The sequence below is a fragment of the Moschus berezovskii genome, chromosome 20 (assembly GCF_049115385.1).
Source record: "Moschus berezovskii isolate FMDL1 chromosome 20, NW_MosBer_1.0, whole genome shotgun sequence".
NCBI classification, from domain to species: Eukaryota; Metazoa; Chordata; class Mammalia; order Artiodactyla; family Moschidae; genus Moschus; species Moschus berezovskii.
The window spans coordinates 65,046,187-65,067,877 of NC_142479.1; the positions used below are offsets into that span (position 1 = coordinate 65,046,187).

A 21,691-nucleotide genomic window follows, 5' to 3' on the forward strand; every position below is an offset into this window, starting at 1 on the left:
CTTTGTTGGCAAAGTAATGTCTCTGCTTTTTCATATGCTGTCTAGGTTGGTCATAACTTTTCTTCCAAGGAACAAGCATCTTTTAATCTCATGGCTGCAGTCACCATCTGCAGTGATTTTGGAGCCCCAAAAAATAAAGTCTGCCACTGTTTCCCCATCTTTTGCCATGAAGTGATGGGACCGGATGCCATGATCTTAGTTTTCTGAATGTTGAGTTTTAAGCCAGCTTTTTCATTCTCCTCTTTCACTTTCATCAAGAGTTTCTTTAATTCGTCTTCGCTTTCTGCCATAAGCTTGGTGTCATCTGCATATCTGAGGTTATTGACATTTCTCCCGGTAATCTTGATTCCAGCTTGTGCTTCATCCAGCCCAGCATTTCTCATGATGTACTCTGCATATAAGTTAAATAAGCAGGGTGACAATATACAGCCTTGACGTACTCCTTCTCCTATTTGGAACTAGTCTGTTGTTCCATGTCCAGTTCTAACTGTTGCTTCCTGACCTGCATACAGATTTCTCAAGAGGCAGGTCAGGTGGTCTGGTATTCTCATCTCTTTCAGAATTTTCCAGTTTGTTGTGATCCACACAGTTAAAGGCTTTGGCATAGTCAATAAAGCAAAAATAGATGTTTTTCTGGAATGCTTTTGCTTTTTCGGTGACCCAGTGGATGTTTGCAATTTGATCTCTGGTTCCTCTGCATTTTCTAAAACTGATTTGAACATCTCGAAGTTCACGGTTCATGTATTGCTGAAGCCTGGCTTGGAGAATTTTGAGCATGACTTTACTAGCATGTGAGATGAGTGCAATTGTGCAGTAGTTTGAGCGTTCTTTGGCATTGCCTTTCTTTGGGATTGGGATGAAAACTGATCTTTTCCAATCCTGTGACCACTGCTGAGTTTTCCAAATTTGCTGGCATATTGAGTGCAGCACTTTCACAGCATCATCTTTTAGGATTTGAAATATCTCAACTGGAATTCCATCACCTCCACTAGCTTTGTTCGTAGTGATGCTTTCTAAGACCCACTTGACTTCACATTCCAAGATGTCTGGCTCTAGGTGAGTGATCACACCATCGTGATTATCTGGGTCATGAAGATCTTTTTTGTACAGTTCTTCTGTGTATTCTTGCCACCTCTTCTTAATATCTTCTGCTTCTGTTAGGTCCATACCATTTCTGTCCTTTATTGAGCCCATCTTTTCATGAAATGTTCCCTTAGTATCTCTAATTTTCTTGAAGAGATCTCTAGTCTTTCCCATTCTATTGTTTTCCTCTATTTCTTTGCACTGATCACTGAGGAAGGCTTTCTTATCTCTCCTTGCTATTCTTTGGAACTCTGCATTCAGATGGGTATATCTTTCCTTTTCTCCTTTGCTGATTTTAAGATGATAATGGATGGGACTTCCCGGGTGTCACAATGGATAGAAATCCACCTGCCAATATGGGGGACATGGGTTCAATCCCTGGTCCGGGAAGATTCCACGTGCCACAGCAGTTTCTAAGCCCATTGGTTGCAACAACTGCAGCCCACCTGAGCCCGTGCTCCACAAGGAGAAAGCCACTGCATGGAAGACACCCACCCCTGCCCCCAGCAGCAGCCCGAGAAAGCCCATCAGAGCAAAGCAAGGAGACCCAGTGCAGCCAGAAATAAATGAATAAGTTTTAAAGAAAAGTTAGATGATAACGTCATCTATAACAAGTGTTTCCTTGGCAGAACCCACATAGGCTGGGGATTGGATACAAAAGAATGTGGATACAAAACATTCTGAATTCTGCTTTCATCAAATTATCCTGAAGAAATCAATTACATATTCTCTACAAAAATGTTCATCTCAACTCTGTTTGTATCAAAAGTGTGAAAGCATTCAACAGTGGGGAAGTTAGTTAAATATGGTACACCATTATGTTGGAAGACCATGCATTCATTCTAAAAGTATGTTCTAGAAGAACAGTTAAAAGGAGTCCCCTGGCAGTCCAGTGGTTAGGACTCTGTGCTTTCACTGCCATGGCTCTGGGGTTCAATCCCTGGTTGGGAATTAAGATCCCACAAGCCAGTCCCCCATGCCATTCAGTGCAGCAACCAAAAAAAAGAAGAATGGTTAATGAAATTAAGTGTAAAATCCAAATTTCAAAGAGTACTATAGAGCGTATGCCATTCTGTTAAAAATTGGGAAAAGAGTATGTGTGCAAGGAGATCCAACCAGTCTATTCTAAAGGAGATCCAACCAGTCTATTCTAAAGGAGATCAATCCTGGATGTTCATTGGAGGGACTGATGCTAAGGCTGAAACTGAAATACTTTGGCCACCTCATGCGACGAGTTGATTCACTGGAAAAGACTCTGATGCTGGGAAAGGTTGGGGGCAGGAGGAGAAGGGGACGACCGAGAATGAGATGGCTGGATGGCATCACCGACTCTGTGGACGTGGGTTTGAGTGTACTCCGGGAGTTGGTGATGGACAGGGAGGCCTGGCGTGCTGTGATTCATGGGGTCGCAGAGAGTCGGACACGACTGAGCGACTGAACGGAACTGAACTGAACAAACAGACTGAAAGTAAATTACACCAAATGTTCACATTGGTTATTTGGTGCTATTTAAGGTTTTCCAGATTGTTTACAATCAATGAGTATTTCAGATTTTCATTTTTCCCTTAAGTTTCAGATAGCTTTACCAATACAGGGTGGAATTTGATTCAGCTCTTCCGAGTTAGAAGTGGTGAATCATCAAATTGCCTAATTTCCAGGAACTCGAATGAAACTATCCTTTGCTTGGTTCCACTTTTGCACAGTGCCTGGCACAGAGTAGTTGCAGAGTCAAGTTACCAAATGGCCACACCATGATGCTGGGCAATGAGTACCACGTGGACCACAGGAGCATCCTGACCATCTGGAGAAGAGCTGGCAGTTTCTTTTTGCATGTGATGCTTTGCTGAGTGAGTTATTAAGTGAGATAAACAACAATAGTACCACCCCACTGCGAACTTCTGATCTAAAGTAAACTGTAGTGGCATACAGAGACATCAACAGTACGGTAAGTCAAACCAAGGAGTATTTACATTAAGCATAAACAGCAAGCAGTGACCCCAGTCCTTTCTGAAGCCACACACGGAGAGCCTCTGGCCTTCGTGGCTACTTTGAAACAGAGCTACAACCGGAATGAGGCAACTACGATTTTGCCCTCCAACACGCACATTGAGAGGTTGCAAAAATTTTAAGTAATGGTTTTAAGGGATTGAGCAATTTTTTACATGGTTACATTTTTCCATGGTGACAGGACAAACACTGCTTCCCCTAAGAGGTCTCGTCTGGTCTCGTTAGGGAGAATGATTAGAAAAGATAAGTCATGCTCAGCTAATACAGGTGACCAAGTCTGCCTGGTAGTGGAGGACAAGCAGTCTGGGCAGACACAGGGACAGCTGCAAGTCACACCTTGATGACCTCGGGCAAGAAAGCATCTGTCCTCTGAAAACCCCCAGTTGTCTTGGAAGCCCATCTGCTGAGTCTCCCTCCGTGACCTCCTGTGCTTACCCACTGCCTTCTGGTTAGTCTGCTCGCTTCTTCCCAAACAGGAGGTGCCAGGGTGAGAAAGACAGGGTTGATGGACTGATGACCGAGATCGTGTCTTCCCAAGCGGAAAAGGAAATCCATTCATGAAAAGGAGAGTTGACGTCAAGGAGTGGTGGGCTGCCGCCCCTGATAGCAGGGCTGCTCTTGCAGGCAGGAAACACCAGGAAATCCTGAGCCAAGGACCTGTTCCTCACTGTCTGATTCACTCCCTGAGCCGAAAATCATGCCAGTGTAAGAGGAAGGCCCCTCCCCAGCTTGCTTGGTGAGTGAGGGTCTCTCCCAAACACAGGGCTACTGCAAACTCAAGAGCCAGCCCAGCTGGCTGGCCAGCCCATCAGTGATGAGAAACTCTCCTAGGTAAGTTTGACATGGGGTCTGATTGCCTGTTTCTGGGGAGCACACTTGAGTTTTGTGCAGTGTTGGTGCAAGGATGGCATGAAACCTTGGGACCACTGCCTCCATTTCTCCACCCGGGGACTGCCCGGCCTTACCAGCCTGGCTATATAACCCTTCAAACTCCCCCAGCACATGTTGCTGCCTTAGGATCTGTCCTCCACCTCCCACCCCAGAGTTTGTCCAAAGGTCATTTCCCTTAGAAGTGCCTGACCCCCCACCCCATAACAGGACTTTATTTTCTTTCTATTAAGAACTGTGATCTAATCCTATTTATTGGTAGATTGCTGTGTCTTTTGTCTCCCTGCCCCGCCTCCAAATGTGAGCCCTTAAAGCCCGGCACTGAGCACCCAGAACAGGGCCTAGCACGGGAAGTGGCTCATTCACTCGGGCTTGACAAATGCACCTAGGGTAGGAGCTGTGAGCCCTGGAGCCTCAGGCTTCAGGAGGAAATGGGGGCGACCGTGGCTTGGCCCCCTGGGATTTTATTGACCTGCTGCCACAGATCACTTTGCAAACCTGGCACCTCAGAGACCCCCTAGGTCTCCCTTCCAGCCACCAGCCCTTCTCTCACCTTCATTTTCCCTGGGGTATGCTCTCCCCACTGAGCTGTTACTGTGATCTGTCCCAGACCCTGACACTCTTTTTTTTTTTTTAATTATTATTTATTTTTGGCTCTGCTGGGTCTTCATTGCTGTGCATGGACTTGACTTGCAGTCCACGGGCTTCTCATTGCAATGGCTTCTCTTGTTACAGAGCGCAGGCTCTAGAGTGTGCAGGCTTCAGTAGTTGCGGCTCGTGGAGCCCTTTATACTCTTCCTCCCCAAAGTTAAGACCTGACCTCTGTCCTCCCTGGCATGAGACAGGCTTCTGTCCCCCCAGAGCAGGAGTTGCCAAATATTTTCTTGAAAGGCTCAATGGTAAATACTGAAGGCCAGATAATTTCAGTGGCGTCTGCTCAAGTCTGGCGCAAAAGCCACAAGCAAAACAAACCAATACCGTTGTATTTTCAATAAAACTTTATTTACAAAAGCATCCTGCCAGCTCTGCACCATAATTTCTCAATGTCTGCTTCAGAAAACATCTCTTCCCTGTGTTGCAGCCATGGACCTGGCATAGGCCCCACCTGGCCTGTAGGGCCCTAAGAGAAGAGGTCTTCTGGCACCTAGGGTCTGAGTTGGTCGGAGTTGCGGGTGGTGAGGGACAAAGTGTCCAAGCCACTGAGTTCAAACCATCAACCTTGCTGACAAGGGTGGGGATGTGGTCAAAATTCTTGCATCTATCATTTAAACTTTTCAGTGTCAAAGATCTTGTCATCTGCAAAACAAAACTCCTATTGCTCAAGGCTCTCTCTTACCACAAAGAGGGCCAGGATAATCTGGCATTTCGTCAACAAGAAGCCAGAGCCCAAATTTCTGGAAATGCCTCCTGGGCAAAGCATGCCGGTTTGTTTCTCTGTCCCGGTGAGAGATAAATGCGGCTCTCAGCTTCAGGGGAATCTCAGCCTTTTGTGGTGTGGCAGGCAGCCAGCACCACCCCAACCAGGAGCTAGAGGCCTCCTCATGATCCAGCAGCCCAGCCCGTGGGGAAACACAGCGGCCAGTGGCCAGTTACGTCCCAGGGAATCCCGGGATCCCCGAGCCCCGCTTGGGTGGTACAGGTGAGCTGCTGGGGGGCTCCCTGGAGGAACCCCACCCTGCCCCACCTTCCCTGCTTCTCCCTGCTCAGTCGGCATGGTGCAAGAGGCTAGGTGCGCCCCAGGGCTGGCATCAGAGTCTTCAGCAGGACAAGTCTCCTTGTTGAGATGAGACTAAGTCAGACCAGGCCCCAGCAGGTGAGAGATGAGGCTTCAGACGCCCAGGCCCAGGCTTGATTTATATCCAGCCTCCTGTAATTTAGGAAAGATACTCAAAGGAAATCCCCTGAAGTCAATCGCCCTTCTCGCCCCTTAGCCTAGAGAAGTGGGAGGACACAGCCCAGGTAGAGGTGCCACCTCCGTGCCTGTAGCTCTTGGCAGGGAGAGGAGTTCGGGGAGGGCAGTCATCCTGGGAGGTGGGCTGTGCAGAGCTGGAGAGCCCTGTTCACAACTAGAGGGTCCACCTAGACCTGCCAGATCAGTCCAAAGAAAACCCTCAAGTCAAATGCAAGTGTGAAATTTCCAGATTTTTAAATGTTGTCTCTGGCTCAGATGGTAAAGAATCTTCCAGTGACACAGGACAGCCAGATTCGATCCCTACGTAGGGAAGATCCCCTGGAGGAGAAAATGGCAACCCACTCCAGTATTCTTGCCTGGAGAATCCCATGGACAGAGGAGCCTGGCAGGCTACAGTCCCTGCAGTCGCAAAGAGTCAAACACGACCGAGTGACTAACACTTTCCCTTTCAAAAGTTTTAAATTCTGAGCTGCATTCAGTGTGTAACTCATCACTATGCAAGCATCTTTGGAGAGATATAGATATATAAAATGCCCCAGTTACCGCAGGAGGAAGGGTAATTCTAGCAGGTCACAGCAATTCATCTGTATGTTGCAAATGTTGGACTGTGGCTGTGCAAACAGCCTTCCTGTCTGTTCGTGAAACATCTTTGAGGTTTACAAAGTTCCAGAAATCAGAGGATGCACCTGATTCTCCTCCCATAGAATGGAGTAGAATAGACCATCTTCTCTGCTTGGAGGTACCTCAGGTTGAGCTCAGAAGCTGAGCTTAGGCTTCTGTCCCTGGTGGGCAGGGGGAGAGTGCGAAGGGAGACAGAAGGGGACAGTGAGAAGAAGATGCTCAGTAGCAGAGCCCAGGAGCTCTGGAGCTGGTGGTGTGTCTGTCCCAAAACTCCTCTTGCTCCTAGCACCTGCGTGCTGGGAGATGTGGGGAGGAGACCTCTCCAGACCTCAGCTTTCCATCAGTCTGCACGTGCCCCTTCCTCAGGGATTCCCTCCAGTTGTCCCCTTCACCCACAGACTGGGGGTCCCCATAGTATGCTCACACAGCCCCGGAGACTTCGCCGATTACTTAACACAGTTGCAATTAATTAATCATGACATCGATTGTGGGAGAAACTTTTTCTTCTGGAAAGACTCTACGCTCCTTGAGGGCCCAGACTGATAAATTCTAGGCTCCCAGACCAATCTCCGATACATAGTAAGTACTCAAAAATTACCTCTTAAAGAAATGCATGAGGCCTTCCCTGGTGGCTCAGTGGTAAAGAACCTGCTTGCCAGTGCAGGAGACGCCGGTTCCATCCCTGATCCGTGAAGATCCCACATGCTGCAGAGCAACTAAGCCCCGTGCACCACAGCTACTGAGTCTGTGCTCTGGAGCCTGGGAGTCGCAACTACTGAGCCCACGTGCTGAAACTACTGAAGCCCCGGCACCCTAGAGCCCATGCTCTGCAGCAAGAGAAGCCACTGCAATGAGAAGCCCGAGCACTGCAACGAGAGTAGCCTGCGCAGCAACAAAGAACCCAGCACAGACAAAAATAAAATTATTTTTAAAAATCATTTTAAAAAAGAAAGGAATGAGTGAGGGACTTCCCTGGGAGTTCAGTGGTTAAGTCTCCTTGCTTCCAATGCAGGGGGGTTGGGTTCTATCCTAACTAAGATCCCACATGCCACGTGGTCTGGCCCCTCCCCCAAAAAAGAAATGAATGAATGGTTTTGTAAAACAAGTCTTGCAAGAGCAAGAAGTGGCTCTAGATGGGTTCAATTACCCCAGAAATCTGAACTGCCATCAGCAATTTTGCTTACAGTTATAGGGGTCTTATGAAAGCCTCACGTGCTCAGGTGCAAACACTCGAACTCCACTCAGTGAGGCAGGTGAGTCCAGCAGGGACGAGGGGAGAGCTGGAAAGGAAGGGCTTGGGAGAGCCAGCCCCCAGGCTCACCCCTTGGAATCTTACCCCTGTCCCTGCTGGAGACTCCCACCTCCCAGTCCTTCTGAGCCACTTCTTTGCCCTCCTGGCTGGTTTCAGACGGAGAGAGGGTACATCACATCCCTTTGAACTTGTCCCAGAAGCAGTGCATGCCAATGTGTGATTCACATTGGAGCCGGGGACCTTCCTAGGTGGGAGTCACCACCTGAATGGGAGACTCAGGAAGTTTTCCTGGCGACCCTGTCCCTGCAGGAAGCCTGAGCGCAGACCCACCCCGGGGAGGTCAGTTCAGATGCTGTGAGCATCTGACCCAGGGGCCTGGGGCAGCTCAGGAGCTCCCCCACTGCCTTGCTCCGGCAGCCAGCCCATCTGGCTATCGTGGGGCAAGCCAGCCCTCGGCGTCCACCCAGTCCCCACCCATCCAGGCTCTCCAAGGGCGTCTGGGGGCCCAGGAGCCTGCCTCGTCCTCACCCCCCTGCTGGCTATCCCTCCGGGGCACTGCCACTTCAGCTCCAGGCACCAGGCCAGGCCTCATTTGCATTACAGCCCAGATGGTTCACCACAGCCTCGCTTCCCAGAACTGCCCACTGCTCTGGTGTCTGTTCCCGAGCACAGGAAAGGGCACGGGCCGCAGGCACAGCGGCCGCTTCAGGGCGAACAGAGCCTCTTACCGTCCCGACCCAGGACACAGCAGGGCTGCTTTGGTTTGGGGTCAGGGGTGATAGCTGGCTGGAAGCCAACTGCCCTCCTCTACCCCCAGCTCTGAACTTGGAACAGACAGTGATTCCAACTGGAACCGCGGAAGAAACCCTCTCCCCTTCCAGATGCCCCCCACCCACCCCTGTACGCTCCAACCTCCCCCCCGCTCCCAGGGCAGGGGGTCTGAGCTCAGGCCAAGTGCCAGAGGGAGGAGGAATCTCAGCAGGCATGGTGGGTAAGTGGGTGGGTGGGTGGGTAAAGTGTTTTCTTTCCCCTCCCTCGGCACTTTTTCTGGGAAATGCCAGAGGCCGGCTGGGCCTGGAATGTCAGGCTTGAAAGAACTCCTCCACTGTTCACAGACATCTGAGCCACAAACCTTTTCATTAGCTCTCGGGGCCCCTCCCGGCAGGAACAAAGGCCTGCAAACTGGAATGGCGATTCCGGCTGCAGACCATTGTCCAGGCCTCCCCAGCCCGTCCCTCGGCATTGTCTGAAGCCGGAAAGAGAGAGAGGTCGGGGTCAACCCGCTACACAACCCTTGGACCTTTCCAACTGCACAGGAAAGGTCATCTCTGCCATCACCCTGGGCACCAGCAAAGCAGGCTCCCACCATCAGTCCTGGTTGGCAGGGGCTTCAGCTAAGAGGGGCTAAGATTCTCAAGGAAGCCCAGGCCTGGGAGAGCCTCACTGAGGCAGTGAGGAGCAGGGATCAGGTGAGACAACCCCCCAAACACACACACACACACATACACACACACACACACACACGCACGCATTTTCTCCAAACTGTCCAAGAGAAAGGGGAGCGGGAAGGGAGAGGCTTCATTGCCTCCTGCGTATCTGCAGTAACCATCAGCCTTAGACTAGAAGCTCCAGAGGGAAGGAACCAGAGTCTTTTCCTCACCATTCTGCCGGGCTCCTCTGTCCATGGGATTCTCCAGGCAAGAATACTGGAGTGGATTGCCATTCCCTTCTCCAGGTGATCTGCCAGACCCAGGGATTGAATCTAGTTCTGCTACATTGCAGGCAGATTTTTTTTTTTTACCATCTGAGCCACCAGGGAAGGCCCTATTGTGTCCCCAGGCCTCGCCAACTGTCACACAGGAGAAGCAAAATCAACACGCATAAGTCATATCAGGCCACTGGACAGTTGAACCCAGGGTGCCTCCTGGGAAGCCCACCAGTCTTGAGACAGAGGGAGGCCTTGGGTTTGGAATTGAGCAATTCTGTGGTCTGAGGCCAGTCTCCTAACCCATCCCGCTGCAAAGGCAGCCACCAAGCAGAACAATGGCAATGTGGGTGCCGGACCCCGAGCTGGCGTCCGGAGCACACGGAGACCATGTGTGCAAGTGTGGGACCTTGTGTTCACCGAGGCTGCCAGAGCTTCCTGCGACCCCCCAACAGGCGCCGGCATTCCGATCTAGGAGGCTTGGGCAAGAGCTCATTGTCTGTCACACACCATGAGTAAGTGAAGCCCCATGGGCAGCTGAAACCGCTGTGTACTTCCCCTCCATCACGAATGAATCTCTTTATTATCTTTATGACCAAGCACCTTTGCCTGGAAATGGGATTCTGACTTCATAAGAAATGCTGCAAAGGGAGAGTTTCTGAAAGGGCAGGAGGCTCCTAAATTCCTTAGCCAGGAAAATGGCGGGGAGGGACAGAGGGGCGAGACTTAGAGAACGTTTCTTTCCCCTGGAGTCCCCAGCGGACAGGGAAACTGCCTTAGGTCTGCCCTGCTCTGGGCATCTCTCTTGCCTGGAAGAAGGTCCCTGGGAGTGTGCGCAGTCTCCAGCTGGTGTTTCCTCCCTGACTTTTCCAGCAAAGTTTGAGTCTTCACTCCCTTTGCCTTCTGATTAGCAGGCCTAGCAGTCTTTACCAGCCACACAGGAGCTTCTATACCCTTCTTCCCATCTAAACAGCCACTCCGTAGCCCTTCAGGAAAAAAACAAAGATACTCTAGAAGAAAGCAGTTGGTAGTATCTAAAAATGATCGAAAATAAAAGTCAACAGAATCCCTTACTTAAAGATCCACTGAGCACTTTCTATGGATCAGTTGGCTAGGTTTAAAAAGAAAAAAAAATCAACGACAGTTCCTTTCCTCTAGGTTGTCAGTGGAGAAGGAGAGCATGTTGGTCAGTGTAGAAGGAGCTCGCCTGAAAGTTTAGACTGAGTCTCTGCCACACCTTAAAGGAAAAGTAGAAATCAGCCAAGATGTGGAAGGTAGTCCCACCCAGAGGGAAGCAAACATGCAAAGACCCAGGCCTGGGGAATGTTTCGGACACAGTCTAGAGCTCCAGGTAGCTGGGGCATGAAGTGTCAGTGGGGCAGAGGTAGCTGATGAAGATGACTTGGGGGCAAAGAGCCTTAGACAGACACTCACTGAGAGGTGTTTGCATGAGCCCAAAGGCAACAGGAGGGGCTTCCCAGGTGGTGAAAAAACCTGCTTGCCAACGCAGGAGACATAAGAGATGCCAGTTTGATCCCTGGGTCAGGAAGATCCCCTGGAGAAGGAAACGGCAACCCACTCCAGTATTCTTGCCTAGAGAATCTCTTGGACAGAGGAGCCTGGCGGGCTACACAGTCCAGGGGGTTGCAAAGAGTCGGACACGACTGAAGCGACTTAGCACACACGGAAAGGCAACGGGAAGCCCCTGGAGATACTAGAAAGCCAAAGGGAAACTTTGTGACTGGCTGAGCTGTTTGAAGACAAACGGCTTTTTGGAATGCGTCGTATTAGGAGATATATAGCTCTCTAAAACATAAAGGCATGTGTAGCCGCACCGTTCCCCTAGTAGCCCACGGGGCGGCAGCTCAGCCTTCCCCTCCTCCCTCTCCCCAAAGACACCTCAACACTTTCCAAATAATTACAGCTAACATTTGTCAAGTATTCACTACGTGCAAGGCACTATTCTGGCATGTTGCATGCACTGGCTCAGCCCTCACAATCACCCGATGAAGTAGGGACTATTCTCAGCCTGTTTTACAAATAAGGAAACAGAGGCACAGCTGGGGAAGTCAGTGGCTCCAAGTCGTACAGCTCCTGGGTGGCGGAGCCGTAGCAGCAGTTCAGTGTCCTGGGTCAGCGCTCAGGGAACCCTGCCCGCCCCCAGCAGGATGCGCAGTGACCCTGCCCCTCCTCTGTTCTCTCCATCACACCTGTACCCTTCAACCCACTCCATGCTCCCCCGCCAGTCACATGCCCTTTGCCGCTGGCCCTCGGCAGACCCCAGGCTCACTGGGGTACCACGCTGTTGACATTAGGACTTACCTGTTGCAGAGCTTTGCGTCTCTCTAAGCAGACTGGGAGGAGAAGGCAATGGCACCCCACTCCAGGGTTCTTGCCTGGAGAATCCCAGGGACAGAGGAGCCTGGTGGGCTGCCGTCTATGGGGTCGCACAGAGTCAGACACGACTGAAGTGACTTAGCAGCAGCAGCAGACTGGGAATCCCAAGCTCAGGGGCTGTTTCTTCCTGCTTGTCTCTCCCGTCCCCACTTCTAATCCCCTCTCCCCACCCAGAATGAATTCTCAGAGTCTCACAGGACTGATTGTAATGACAACCACTTCTTTCATATGACACCCATTACGTGGGGGTCCCATGTCCCCTCACCTCATCCGCATCCCTGCAGGAGTCACCCAGCATGACCGTGTTCCCAGCGCTTTGCCCAGCGCCTGGCAAAAGTAGGCACTCAGTGAGGGTTTGTGGAAAGGATGAATGAACCTGACTTGTGTCAGAGCCTTCTAATTTACAAAGCACTCTCATCCATTAACTCAAGGGCTATTCCTTGTGAGTCTTCCTTGTCCTTCACGGGGCTCAGCACAGAAGTGGAGTCACAGTGCAGCCTCCTCCTAATCAATGGATGAGAAAAAGAATGAATGCCCGAGTCTACAGAGAAGGAGAATCCATTTCATTAGCCTGCAAATCTGGAGGGCAAAGACCAGGTCTTCTTCGTCATTATATTTCAATGCCCAGCACAATGTCTGGTACACAGAGTCCAATATTTGTGAAATGCGTTGAATAAATCAATTCCCCCCTCTGCAGAAGTAACAAGAAGACTTCCTCCTAATGACTGCTCTCCTAACAGAATCCGAAGGGAGCATTGGACTGAATTACTTCCATTTCTAGCACATTTTGATGTGAAGAATCTTTTCTTATCTTTTTAATCTCAGATCTCTGATGGGAAAAGATTATTATTCCTGCTTTACAGATGGCAAAGCCAATTTCCAGAGAGGCTGGGTGTCTTGCCCACAACTCGTTTACTCCTCTGACATCTGTGGGAAGAGAGGTGAATTCACAGGGGAGACAGTGGCAAACAGAAGGTGGGGAGAGGTGCCTATCAGCTCCCAGAGACGCCAAGGAGCCAGGTCTCCTGAGTTTTCTCTCCCCCTTCCTTTCCTTATCTTCGGAGGCGGGGAGTCCGGGAAGAGGGCAGGGTCAAAGCTGTCAGCCCCTGCGTTCTGAGAGATGACAATCTAAGCGCCTCCTAAGCTGGTTCTCAAGTGTCCCCAGCACCCCACTGCCTGTTTGGGGTGCAGAAAACTTTCCATCCTTCATAAAGCTGGCCCTGGTTAACCCAGACCACCCACATCCACGCCAACGTGACCAAGAACAAATCTGTTGTTCACCTCAAGCACCTCCTCTTCTCAACCCCGGGGGGGAGATCGGACCCTTACACTGGGGGAGCGGAGGGGGAATATTCTAGGCGGTAGGACTGGGGTATCTGGAAGTGGGCTGAACTGAAAACTGCTTTCCGTAAATTCTCCCCTGCTGGATTTTTTTTATTCCCAGGTCTAATTCCAGACTGTGATGTGAATTCTCCCTGGGTCCCCCACGCCCGACAAGTTCCCGCGGCCCCAGCTCTTGAGCCGGTACCCCCACCGCCCCCGCGGGTTTCGCGTTTCAGGGCTTGTGGGGTGCAGCACGAAACTCCACTCCATCTCGCAGACCCCAGGGCGCCCTCTAGCGGACGCGGGGCGCGGGTGGGGCCGTCGCTCGCCCTCGGGCCCGTCCCGCTGCTTCAGGGCACCTGGCGGGTTTGGAGACTCAGAAAGGCCACAGCGGCTCGTGCTTGCGTTTGTGTCTTTGGAGCGGTGGGAGGCGGCACCCGTGTCGGCAGAGCGCCTAGCAGGGAGCCGACGGGCTGAGACCGGACAGCTGCCACGCAGGCGGCGTTCCTTCCACGCTTAGGACCCCCGGCTTCACCTCGGGGACAGGCCCACGGGCGACGCTCGCGCTTTCTTCCGCCCCCAGGCTTCCAGGTCCGGGCCTGGTTTCGAGGCCCGGCTTTGGGAGTGGGGGTGGGGTGTCCCCAGTTCCCCGGAGGCGGGCACGGGCCTCCTGGGGCCGCGATCGGAGCCCCGGGCGGGCGGGTGGGTGGGTTGGGGGGGGTCTCCCCGCGAGGTCCGAGAACAGGGAAGAGGGGGAAGCCAGGAGCCTCTCCCGCTCGGCCTCCTGGAACTGCCCGCGCTCCGGGAGCGGCGCCCCCGCCTCTGCCAGAAACCTGCCTTCTTAGAAGGGAGGGGGAAAGCGTGAATGAGCAGCTGGGGGCGGAGCGCGCGGGGGAGGGGCCGCTGCCAGGAACGCGCCGCCGGGGCTGGCGCCGCGCCCGCCGGGCCGCCCGGGCCGCCTCGCGTCGCGCTTTGTCTCCGCGCGCGTCTCTGCGGGTCCCCGGCCCCGCTCGCGGCCCGCCCTCGGCCGCCCGCGGCCCCTCCCTCCGCTCGGCGGGCAGCCTTTCATTGCTGCGAGTAGTGACTAAACATTACAAGAAGGCCGGCCGAGCAGTTCCAGGAATCGGGGGGGCGGGGCGCCGGGGCCGCGTATATACCCGCGAGCGCGGCCTCCGCGGCGGCTCCGACTCGCACTCCCCGCGCCGCCGCCGCCGCCGCTCCGGCCCCGCACGCAGCCGGCCCGGCCCAGCTCCGGTCGCGGCCCCTCGCCTCGCGCCCCCCACCCCCCACCGCCCGGCCGGCCCGGGGGCGCGCAGGGGGCAGGGCGGGCGCCCCGGCGAAGCCCGAGGGACGCGCGCGCGAGGCCCCTTTGTGGACTTCGCGGCTGCCAACATCTGGGCGCAGCGCGGGCCACCCACTGCTGGCCGCCGTGCCTTGGGGACCGTAGGAGGCGCAGCCCCGAAGCCAAAGACTTCGGCTTGGGACCAGGTAGGAAGGAGGGGCGCGCCGTGGAGCGGGGGGGGGTTGGAGGGTTCGCTAGTCCCGGGAGCTTTTCCCGGTTTCCCCTCCCCTTCCCGGGTCATTCCCGGCAGGGAGGGGACGAGATAGGGGGCAGAGCGGATGGAAGCTGGAGATCCCAGGTTCCCGGAATACCCAGGCCGGGGCCCTCCGGCTTCTCGGGTCCCCTCCCTACCCCCCACCCCCCACCCCATGCCTCGGATTTCTTTCTCCGTCCCTGCCCCCCCGGGGCCACCGGACTGAGCGGCGCCCAGAGCGTCCCGGGGGCCCTTCTCCCGCTCCCCACCCCGGGCACGCTCCTGGAGACCCAACTTCCGCGCCCGAGTTTCCCACTCGGCACCTTCCCAGTGCGCGCTGGGGAAAGGGCTGCCTGGAAGCGGGGGCTGGGCGGGCTCCGTGGGGCGTCTGGGTCGGAACGGGGGCCCAGGCGAGCGCCTCCGGGATAACTGGTGTCCCGGCCGCTCGGCAGAAACAGGGGAGCCGGGGCGGGGCGGGCGCGCTGGAGGGTTCCGGGCACTCACGCGGTGCGCGCCTTCTTCCCCGCAGCCCCCCGGGATGCGGTAGCGGCCGCTGTGCGGAGGCCGCCGAGCAGCTGCAGCCGCCGCCGCCGCGCAGATCCACGCTGGCTCCGTGCGCCATGGTCACCCACAGCAAGTTTCCCGCCGCCGGGATGAGCCGCCCCCTGGACACCAGCCTGCGCCTCAAGACCTTCAGCTCCAAGAGCGAGTACCAGCTGGTGGTGAACGCAGTGCGCAAGCTGCAGGAGAGCGGCTTTTACTGGAGCACCGTGACAGGCGGCGAAGCGAACTTGCTGCTGAGCGCCGAGCCCGCGGGCACCTTCCTTATCCGCGACAGCTCGGACCAGCGCCACTTCTTCACCCTCAGCGTCAAGACCCAGTCGGGGACCAAGAACCTGCGCATCCAGTGCGAGGGGGGCAGCTTCTCCCTGCAGAGCGACCCCCGGAGCACGCAGCCCGTGCCCCGCTTCGACTGCGTGCTCAAGCTGGTGCATCACTACATGCCCGCCGCCGGCGCCCCCTCGTTCTCCCCGACCCCCGCTGAACCCTCCTCCTCGCCCTCCTCGGAGGTGCCCGAGCAGCCACCGGCCCAGTCGCTCCCCGGGAGCCCCCCCAGGAGAGCCTATTACATCTATTCGGGGGGCGAGAAGATCCCTCTGGTGTTGAGCCGGCCCCTCTCCTCCAACGTGGCCACTCTCCAACATCTCTGTCGGAAGACCGTCAACGGTCACCTGGACTCCTACGAGAAGGTCACCCAGCTGCCTGGGCCCATTCGGGAGTTCCTGGACCAGTATGATGCCCCGCTTTAGGGAGCAAAGGGGGCAGGGGGAGGGCGAGGGGGCCCGGGTCCCCTCTCCTCCGTGGCACATGGCACAAGCACAAGAGTCCAGCCGCGAGAGTCCTGCAGCTCCCGGGTGCGCCAGCGGGCGGCGAGCCCCTCCCGCCGGTCCTCCCCGCGCAGAACAGGGCCGGCGGCACTGGAGTGTTTGAGGGGAGGTGGAGAGCCTCCGGAGCGCAGCTCCCCGACTCCAGCGTCTCCGGAGGAGCCAGCTGGCCCGGGGGCCACAGCAAGGACCGCAGTGGATGCTCCGTCCTCTCCCGCCTCCTCCACTCCGCTGCGCTTCCAAACGGGGGACACCGCGGGCCGTGTTGAACTGTGAGAACTGCCGGGGAGTCTTCGAACTTTCCAACGGAACTTGTTTGTTCTTTGATTTGGTTTAAAACAGAGCTTTAAACCTCAGCGGGTTGAGAACCTGGAAAAGGGTGGAGGGGGGAGAGAGAGAGAGGGTGCCTCGGGGGCCCAGGGCTGCAGGCTGGCCAAAGAAATGGTCGCTCCCACCATTTCTCAGGTCAGGAGGGGCGGCTGCCTGCTCCACCTCTGGCTCCGGGGAGAAGGGTGACCCGAAGGGGACCTTTCTGTTCCCCCCTCTTCCTGCCCCTCAGACGGCCACCAGAAACACAAGTCCTAGAGTCCCATCTAATGCCCAAGAGCCCAGGGCCCTTCTCCCGTTTTAAGGGGGGAGTGGCATTGGGGGCGGGGAATGGATGGGGTAGTCAGTAGTTCTGAACACACCTGTGCTCTACCTTTCAGCACCTGGGGGTGGGGGCCGCTGGAGGAGATGAGCCACCTTTGACCCCAGACAGAGACGATGGGGCATTCTACTTTGTGCCTCCTGACTAGATCTGGCTAGGAGATTTGCCTTAAATGCTCCCTATCCCATGGATAGGGACTGGCACACAAGAAGCCACACACTCAGCCAACCCCAGCAGAGGCCAAAGGATTCTCAGAGGGGCACCCAGCGGCCACTCACCATTTGGTGGTGGAGGCTGGAGTTGGATGGCGGGGGAGGGGGCAGAGATCCACACTGCTTTCCAGCTGAGCGCAGGAAGAATGCCAGCCAGCCCAGTGGATACTGACCGCCAGTGGGACCTGGGCTGTGGTCCGAGGCAGAGCCAGTGGGCCCCCCAGCCCCTGCACAGACAGCCCTCCCCCCTCACTTTGGGGGACTGGCAACGGCAGGAAGTCATCAAGAGGCCCTGCCACCCAGCTGCTCCCGCTCTGCAATAGCACTGATCAGTGAAAACTTGGAGGAATGTAGCGGCGATAGAATTACCTGGAACTGTTCTTTTTTGGGGAAAACCAAACACACAAAAGTTTTCTGTGTGAGGTATTGGGCTGGATGGGTCAGCTGTGTGTTGGGGTGTTGTTTTTTTTGTTTTTTTTTCCTTGTTATTTTGTTTGGATTTTGTTTTTGTTTTTTAATAATGTTTACAATCTGCCTCAATCACTCTGTCTTTTATAAAGATTCCACCTCCGCTCCTCTCCCCTCCCCCTACCCAGGCCTTCCAGGCTGATAGGAGATGCTTGAAGAACTCAACAAAAATACCAATCCAAATCAAACTTTGCACATATTTATATTTATATTCAAAAAAGAAACATTTCAGTAATTTATAATAAAGAGCACTATTTTTTAATGAAAAACCTGACTGGAGCCTTTCTCCCACCCCCCACCGCCCCTCCGACCTTGCTTTCTCTTTCACCCACACCCACACGCTACATCAGAGGGTGGCGGCCCTACCCCCTCGCTGCCCTGGTGCTTCTCGTGATGGAATCAAATCTGGCTTCACGTCACTGACAAGCGAAGGCAGCCACCTAGACTGTACCCGGGAGGGGTAATTCCTGCTAGTCTGATTCAGATCTGACCAGAATATGCAAAGCAAGTTCGAAGGAAGCGCTTCAAAGGGCTTGCAGGGAGTATAAACTGAGCTGTGGTCAAAGCTTTTAGAGGCTCCAAGCTATTAGAGGCGCTGGGCTCCTTGGCAGAGAGGTGTTCCGAGAAAGCCCAGACTATGGGGTCCTGGCAGTGACCCGTGACCTCAGCGCAGCCAGGTCCCTGGGAGCTGGGGGGAGGGGCGGTCCCGATGCAAACCCTGCAGGCAGTGGGGCCCTCCCGCGGGTAGGAACCCCAGCCTGAGCAGTGGATGGGGCCACCCGCCTCCCAATAAGAGCAGCCATCTAGTCACCTGTTTTCAGCCACTCCCACCCCCGGGTCACTCAGACACCACCTGGGTTCACCTTTCTGGCCACTCCCACCAGGCAGGTGTTATTACCCCACATTCGAAGACCCAACTGCGTGTTTCCTGGGAGCGGGGACTTGGACTGGTGGCTTCTGATGCCTAGAACTGGTGCTCAGTAAATATTTGTTGGCTGAACCTGGGGGCAGACTCTTAGGTTCACGGAGGTTAACCAACCTGCCCAAGGACACACCACTTGGGAATGTGGGAAAGACACAGGTTAGGAGCCCAGGAGGCTTTGATCTTCCCAAAGTCCATGAATGCTCTGCCTCCCTAAGTAGCTTGAAGTCTATGCCCGCCCAGGGTTGCCCCTAGGTGGGTCGCCCCTGCAAAGCCAAGAGTTTGGTAACCTCCTCCCCAACATGCACACTCAGCACTAGGGCTCTGCGGAAACACAGACTAAAAACGCCTGTTCTGGGACACTTCCCTTCCACTCTGCTTCCTCCCCCAAGCCCCCAAAGCTAACAGATGGAGGGATGAGTGTTCCCCCACCAAGTCAGGGGCCCATTCCCTCATCTGCCTCGGATGCCTGAAACAGATGCCAAAGCCCTCTTCCTGGCCCCCAATAAGCTGCTCCAGGAATCAGTGTCCAAAAGGCAACTGAGAGTAAACAAACAAAATCGTTTTTCTTTCCCGTTTCCTGGACTTTTGGGGGAAAATAACCTAAAGTGACAAAGGGCCAGACCAGGCGTGAGATCACTGAGTGGACAGAACACGTAGGAACCACACCAGACAGACTACCACCTCTAGACCTGGGAATGCGGACCCAGGCAAGGTCACCTTCCCAGAGCGCCAGGTCAGGTGAGGGGACCCAGTGGGGCTTGGCTCCCCAGTGCTTCCCAGGAGGAGGAGAGCTTGGGAAGCTTCTGGCAGACTCTTCCCCACCCCAAGGCCTGCCAGTCTGCCACCGTCTGCTGGCACTACAGCCTCCGTGGAACCTTGGAGCCCTGAGTGTACCAAGGCCCCATCCCCATCCTTCACCCAGAAGGCAGCTGTACAGCCAGAGTGTCCAGTATTCACAGGACACTAAAGGGACTTCCCTGTGGCTCAGATGGAAAAAAAATCTGCCTGCAACGCTGGAGACGTTGGGTTCGATCCCCGGGTCAGAAGATCCCCTGGAGAAGGGAATGGCTACCCATTCCAGTATTCTTGCCTGGAGAATTCCACAGAGGAGCCTGATGGGCTACAGTACATGGGCTCTGAGAGTCAGACACGACTGAGCGACTCACTTCACTTAAAGGGCCTGGTAGGGAAGTGATTCCCTCATCCATTGGAGGTTGAACTCAGAAGACACCTGACTCCTTTCCCTGGCTACCCACCCCACCCTTCTTCCTATAGGTCTCTCCATTTACAGACCAGACTGGACCACCCTTCTGATTTGACAGACAAGTCAAACTGAGTCCCGAAGAAGGAAAGCAACTTACTGGAGTTCACACAGCAAGCTAGCTATTGGCAACACCAGGACAAGAAACTCACAGCTCGCTCTGCTCACCAGCGCTTTTCTCTGTTTTTCCCTCCTCACCCCAACCCCTGTTGTAGAAATCTGTACTTCTCAATCTTTTCAGAGGCAGGCATCCCTCCTCCAAAGAACTTCGCGGCGGGTACCCTCTGTCCTGCCGCCAGCTGAGGGGTATGCCTGCTTCCAAGATTTGCTAAGAAGCGTCCCACAGGGAAGGGGGACAATTCTCAGCAGCTTGGGCAGGCACCCACGCCTCAAGATGTTAAGCTTAGCTGGGGGTGCTTGGCCAAAACAAAGGCTGGAGATGCTCTTCCGCAGGCCCTGAGTCCAATCACCCTGCTTCAGGCGCTGTAGGAATTCACCCCGAGAGGTCCTTATCCGCTCTCCGTTGGTGCTGTTTCGGGGCAGTCCGCCCGATGAGTTGAGAGCTAGGAATGGGAACTCTAATGCCTGCTCTAGCGGAGGGAACGAAGGAGGTCACAGACCGGGGCGCTGGAGACGGGAAATAAGCGGCCACGTGTGTCCTAGTCTAGGGAAGGAGTTCGAGCCGGGGTCCGCCGGGGTACCAGGCAGAGAGAGCGCGAGAGACAGAGCGGGGCAGAGTCCGCCAGCCACAGACGGAGTCGAAGCAGCGACGGCAGTCTGCGGGGAGGGGGACCCCTTGCACAGGGGCGGACCCGCAAGCCGGAGGCCGAGGTGGGCTGAGCCCGGTCCGGCGCACCTTCCCGCGCGGCGTCCCGCCCCCTCCCAAGCCCGCGGCCGCCGGGCGGGCGGGCAGGCAGGCAGGCGAGCGCGTGGCTCTGGAGGACGGCCTCTGCCGGGAAGAACCCCTTCCCGGACACCGCGGGAGCCCTGGCGGAGCTATGCGAAGAATGTCCGCGCGGAGCCGGGCGGGTGGCACCTCCCGGGCCCGAGCCGCCGCCGACGCCGCCGCCGCCCTGAGGAGCGTGCGTGCGGATAGGCCACGCCCCCGGCACGCCCCCCGCCGCCACCGCCCTGAGGAGCGTGCGCGCGGACAGGCCCCGCCCCAGCCACGCCACGCCACGCCCCCGCCGCCGGCGGAGCGGTCGCCATAGCAACGGGATTACGGGCGCGGAGTGCTGTTTATTCTCAGACGAGTGCCAGGAAATTCGGCCGGGAGGCTGCCAGGCGCACCTCCCTGGGGCGGGGGGGCGGGAGAGGGAGGAGAGAAGGGTGGACCGGAGCGCCCGGGGCTCCTGGGGGGAGGGAGGGAGAGAGAGAGGGAGGGAGCCCTTCGTCACTGGGGGGCCGCTGACCCCTCCGAGGGGAGGCTGCTCAGGACGCCCTGACTCTTTGCCAGCCCTGAGTGGATCAAGGGTTCCTGGGGGAGCCGAGATTCCCCCTCCAGGCCGGCAGCGCCTCCACCTCCCCCAGACAGGCTCACAGCCCCTGCCTGTCAATTCATTCATTCACTCAGCAAGCACCTATTAACACATCCTGTGTGTTAATAGGATTGAGCGTGAACCAGACAAAGCCCTGCTCCTGCTCTCCCGAGACGTCCTGGGAGTGACAGACACCAGTTAAAATGTAAATAAAATGAAGAGACTGCCATCTGCGCCCCAAGACTCATCTTTAAGCCTCATTTCCAGTACCTCAGACAGCCACAATCCTGTCTATCGTTAGGCACGGCACAGTGACCGCTTGTCCTGGGTTAGTAGCCCTGAGTGTCCAGGACATTTGATCATCCTTCCCTCGGGTCACACAGTCATGTCAGTGATAAAGAAACTGAGGCTTGGATTACAAGGACAGTTCTTTCAGGGTGGTGGGGATCATCAGAGAGAGTTGGAGGTCCTACCTGAGAATCCAGGGCTCTTTTGCCTCAACCCTTTTCACCACCCAGGGCTGCCCCCCTTCCCAAGGCTCAAAAAGCCAAAGAACCACCTGCAGCCGTCCCCCAGGGAGTGGATGAAAT

General features: G+C 55.4%; 1 protein-coding gene across 1 annotated transcript; it reads left to right on the forward strand.

Annotated features, from left to right (window-relative positions):
• The first annotated feature begins 14,534 nt into the window (after nucleotides 1–14,534).
• Nucleotides 14,535–17,706, forward strand: SOCS3 (suppressor of cytokine signaling 3). The gene is made up of 2 exons (XM_055408457.2): nucleotides 14,535–14,676; nucleotides 15,253–17,706. Exon 2 carries the CDS (start codon nucleotides 15,344–15,346, stop codon nucleotides 16,031–16,033), a length of 690 nt encoding a protein of 229 aa, XP_055264432.1. The 5' UTR covers nucleotides 14,535–14,676; nucleotides 15,253–15,343; the 3' UTR covers nucleotides 16,034–17,706.
• The last annotated feature ends 3,985 nt before the right edge of the window (nucleotides 17,707–21,691 follow it).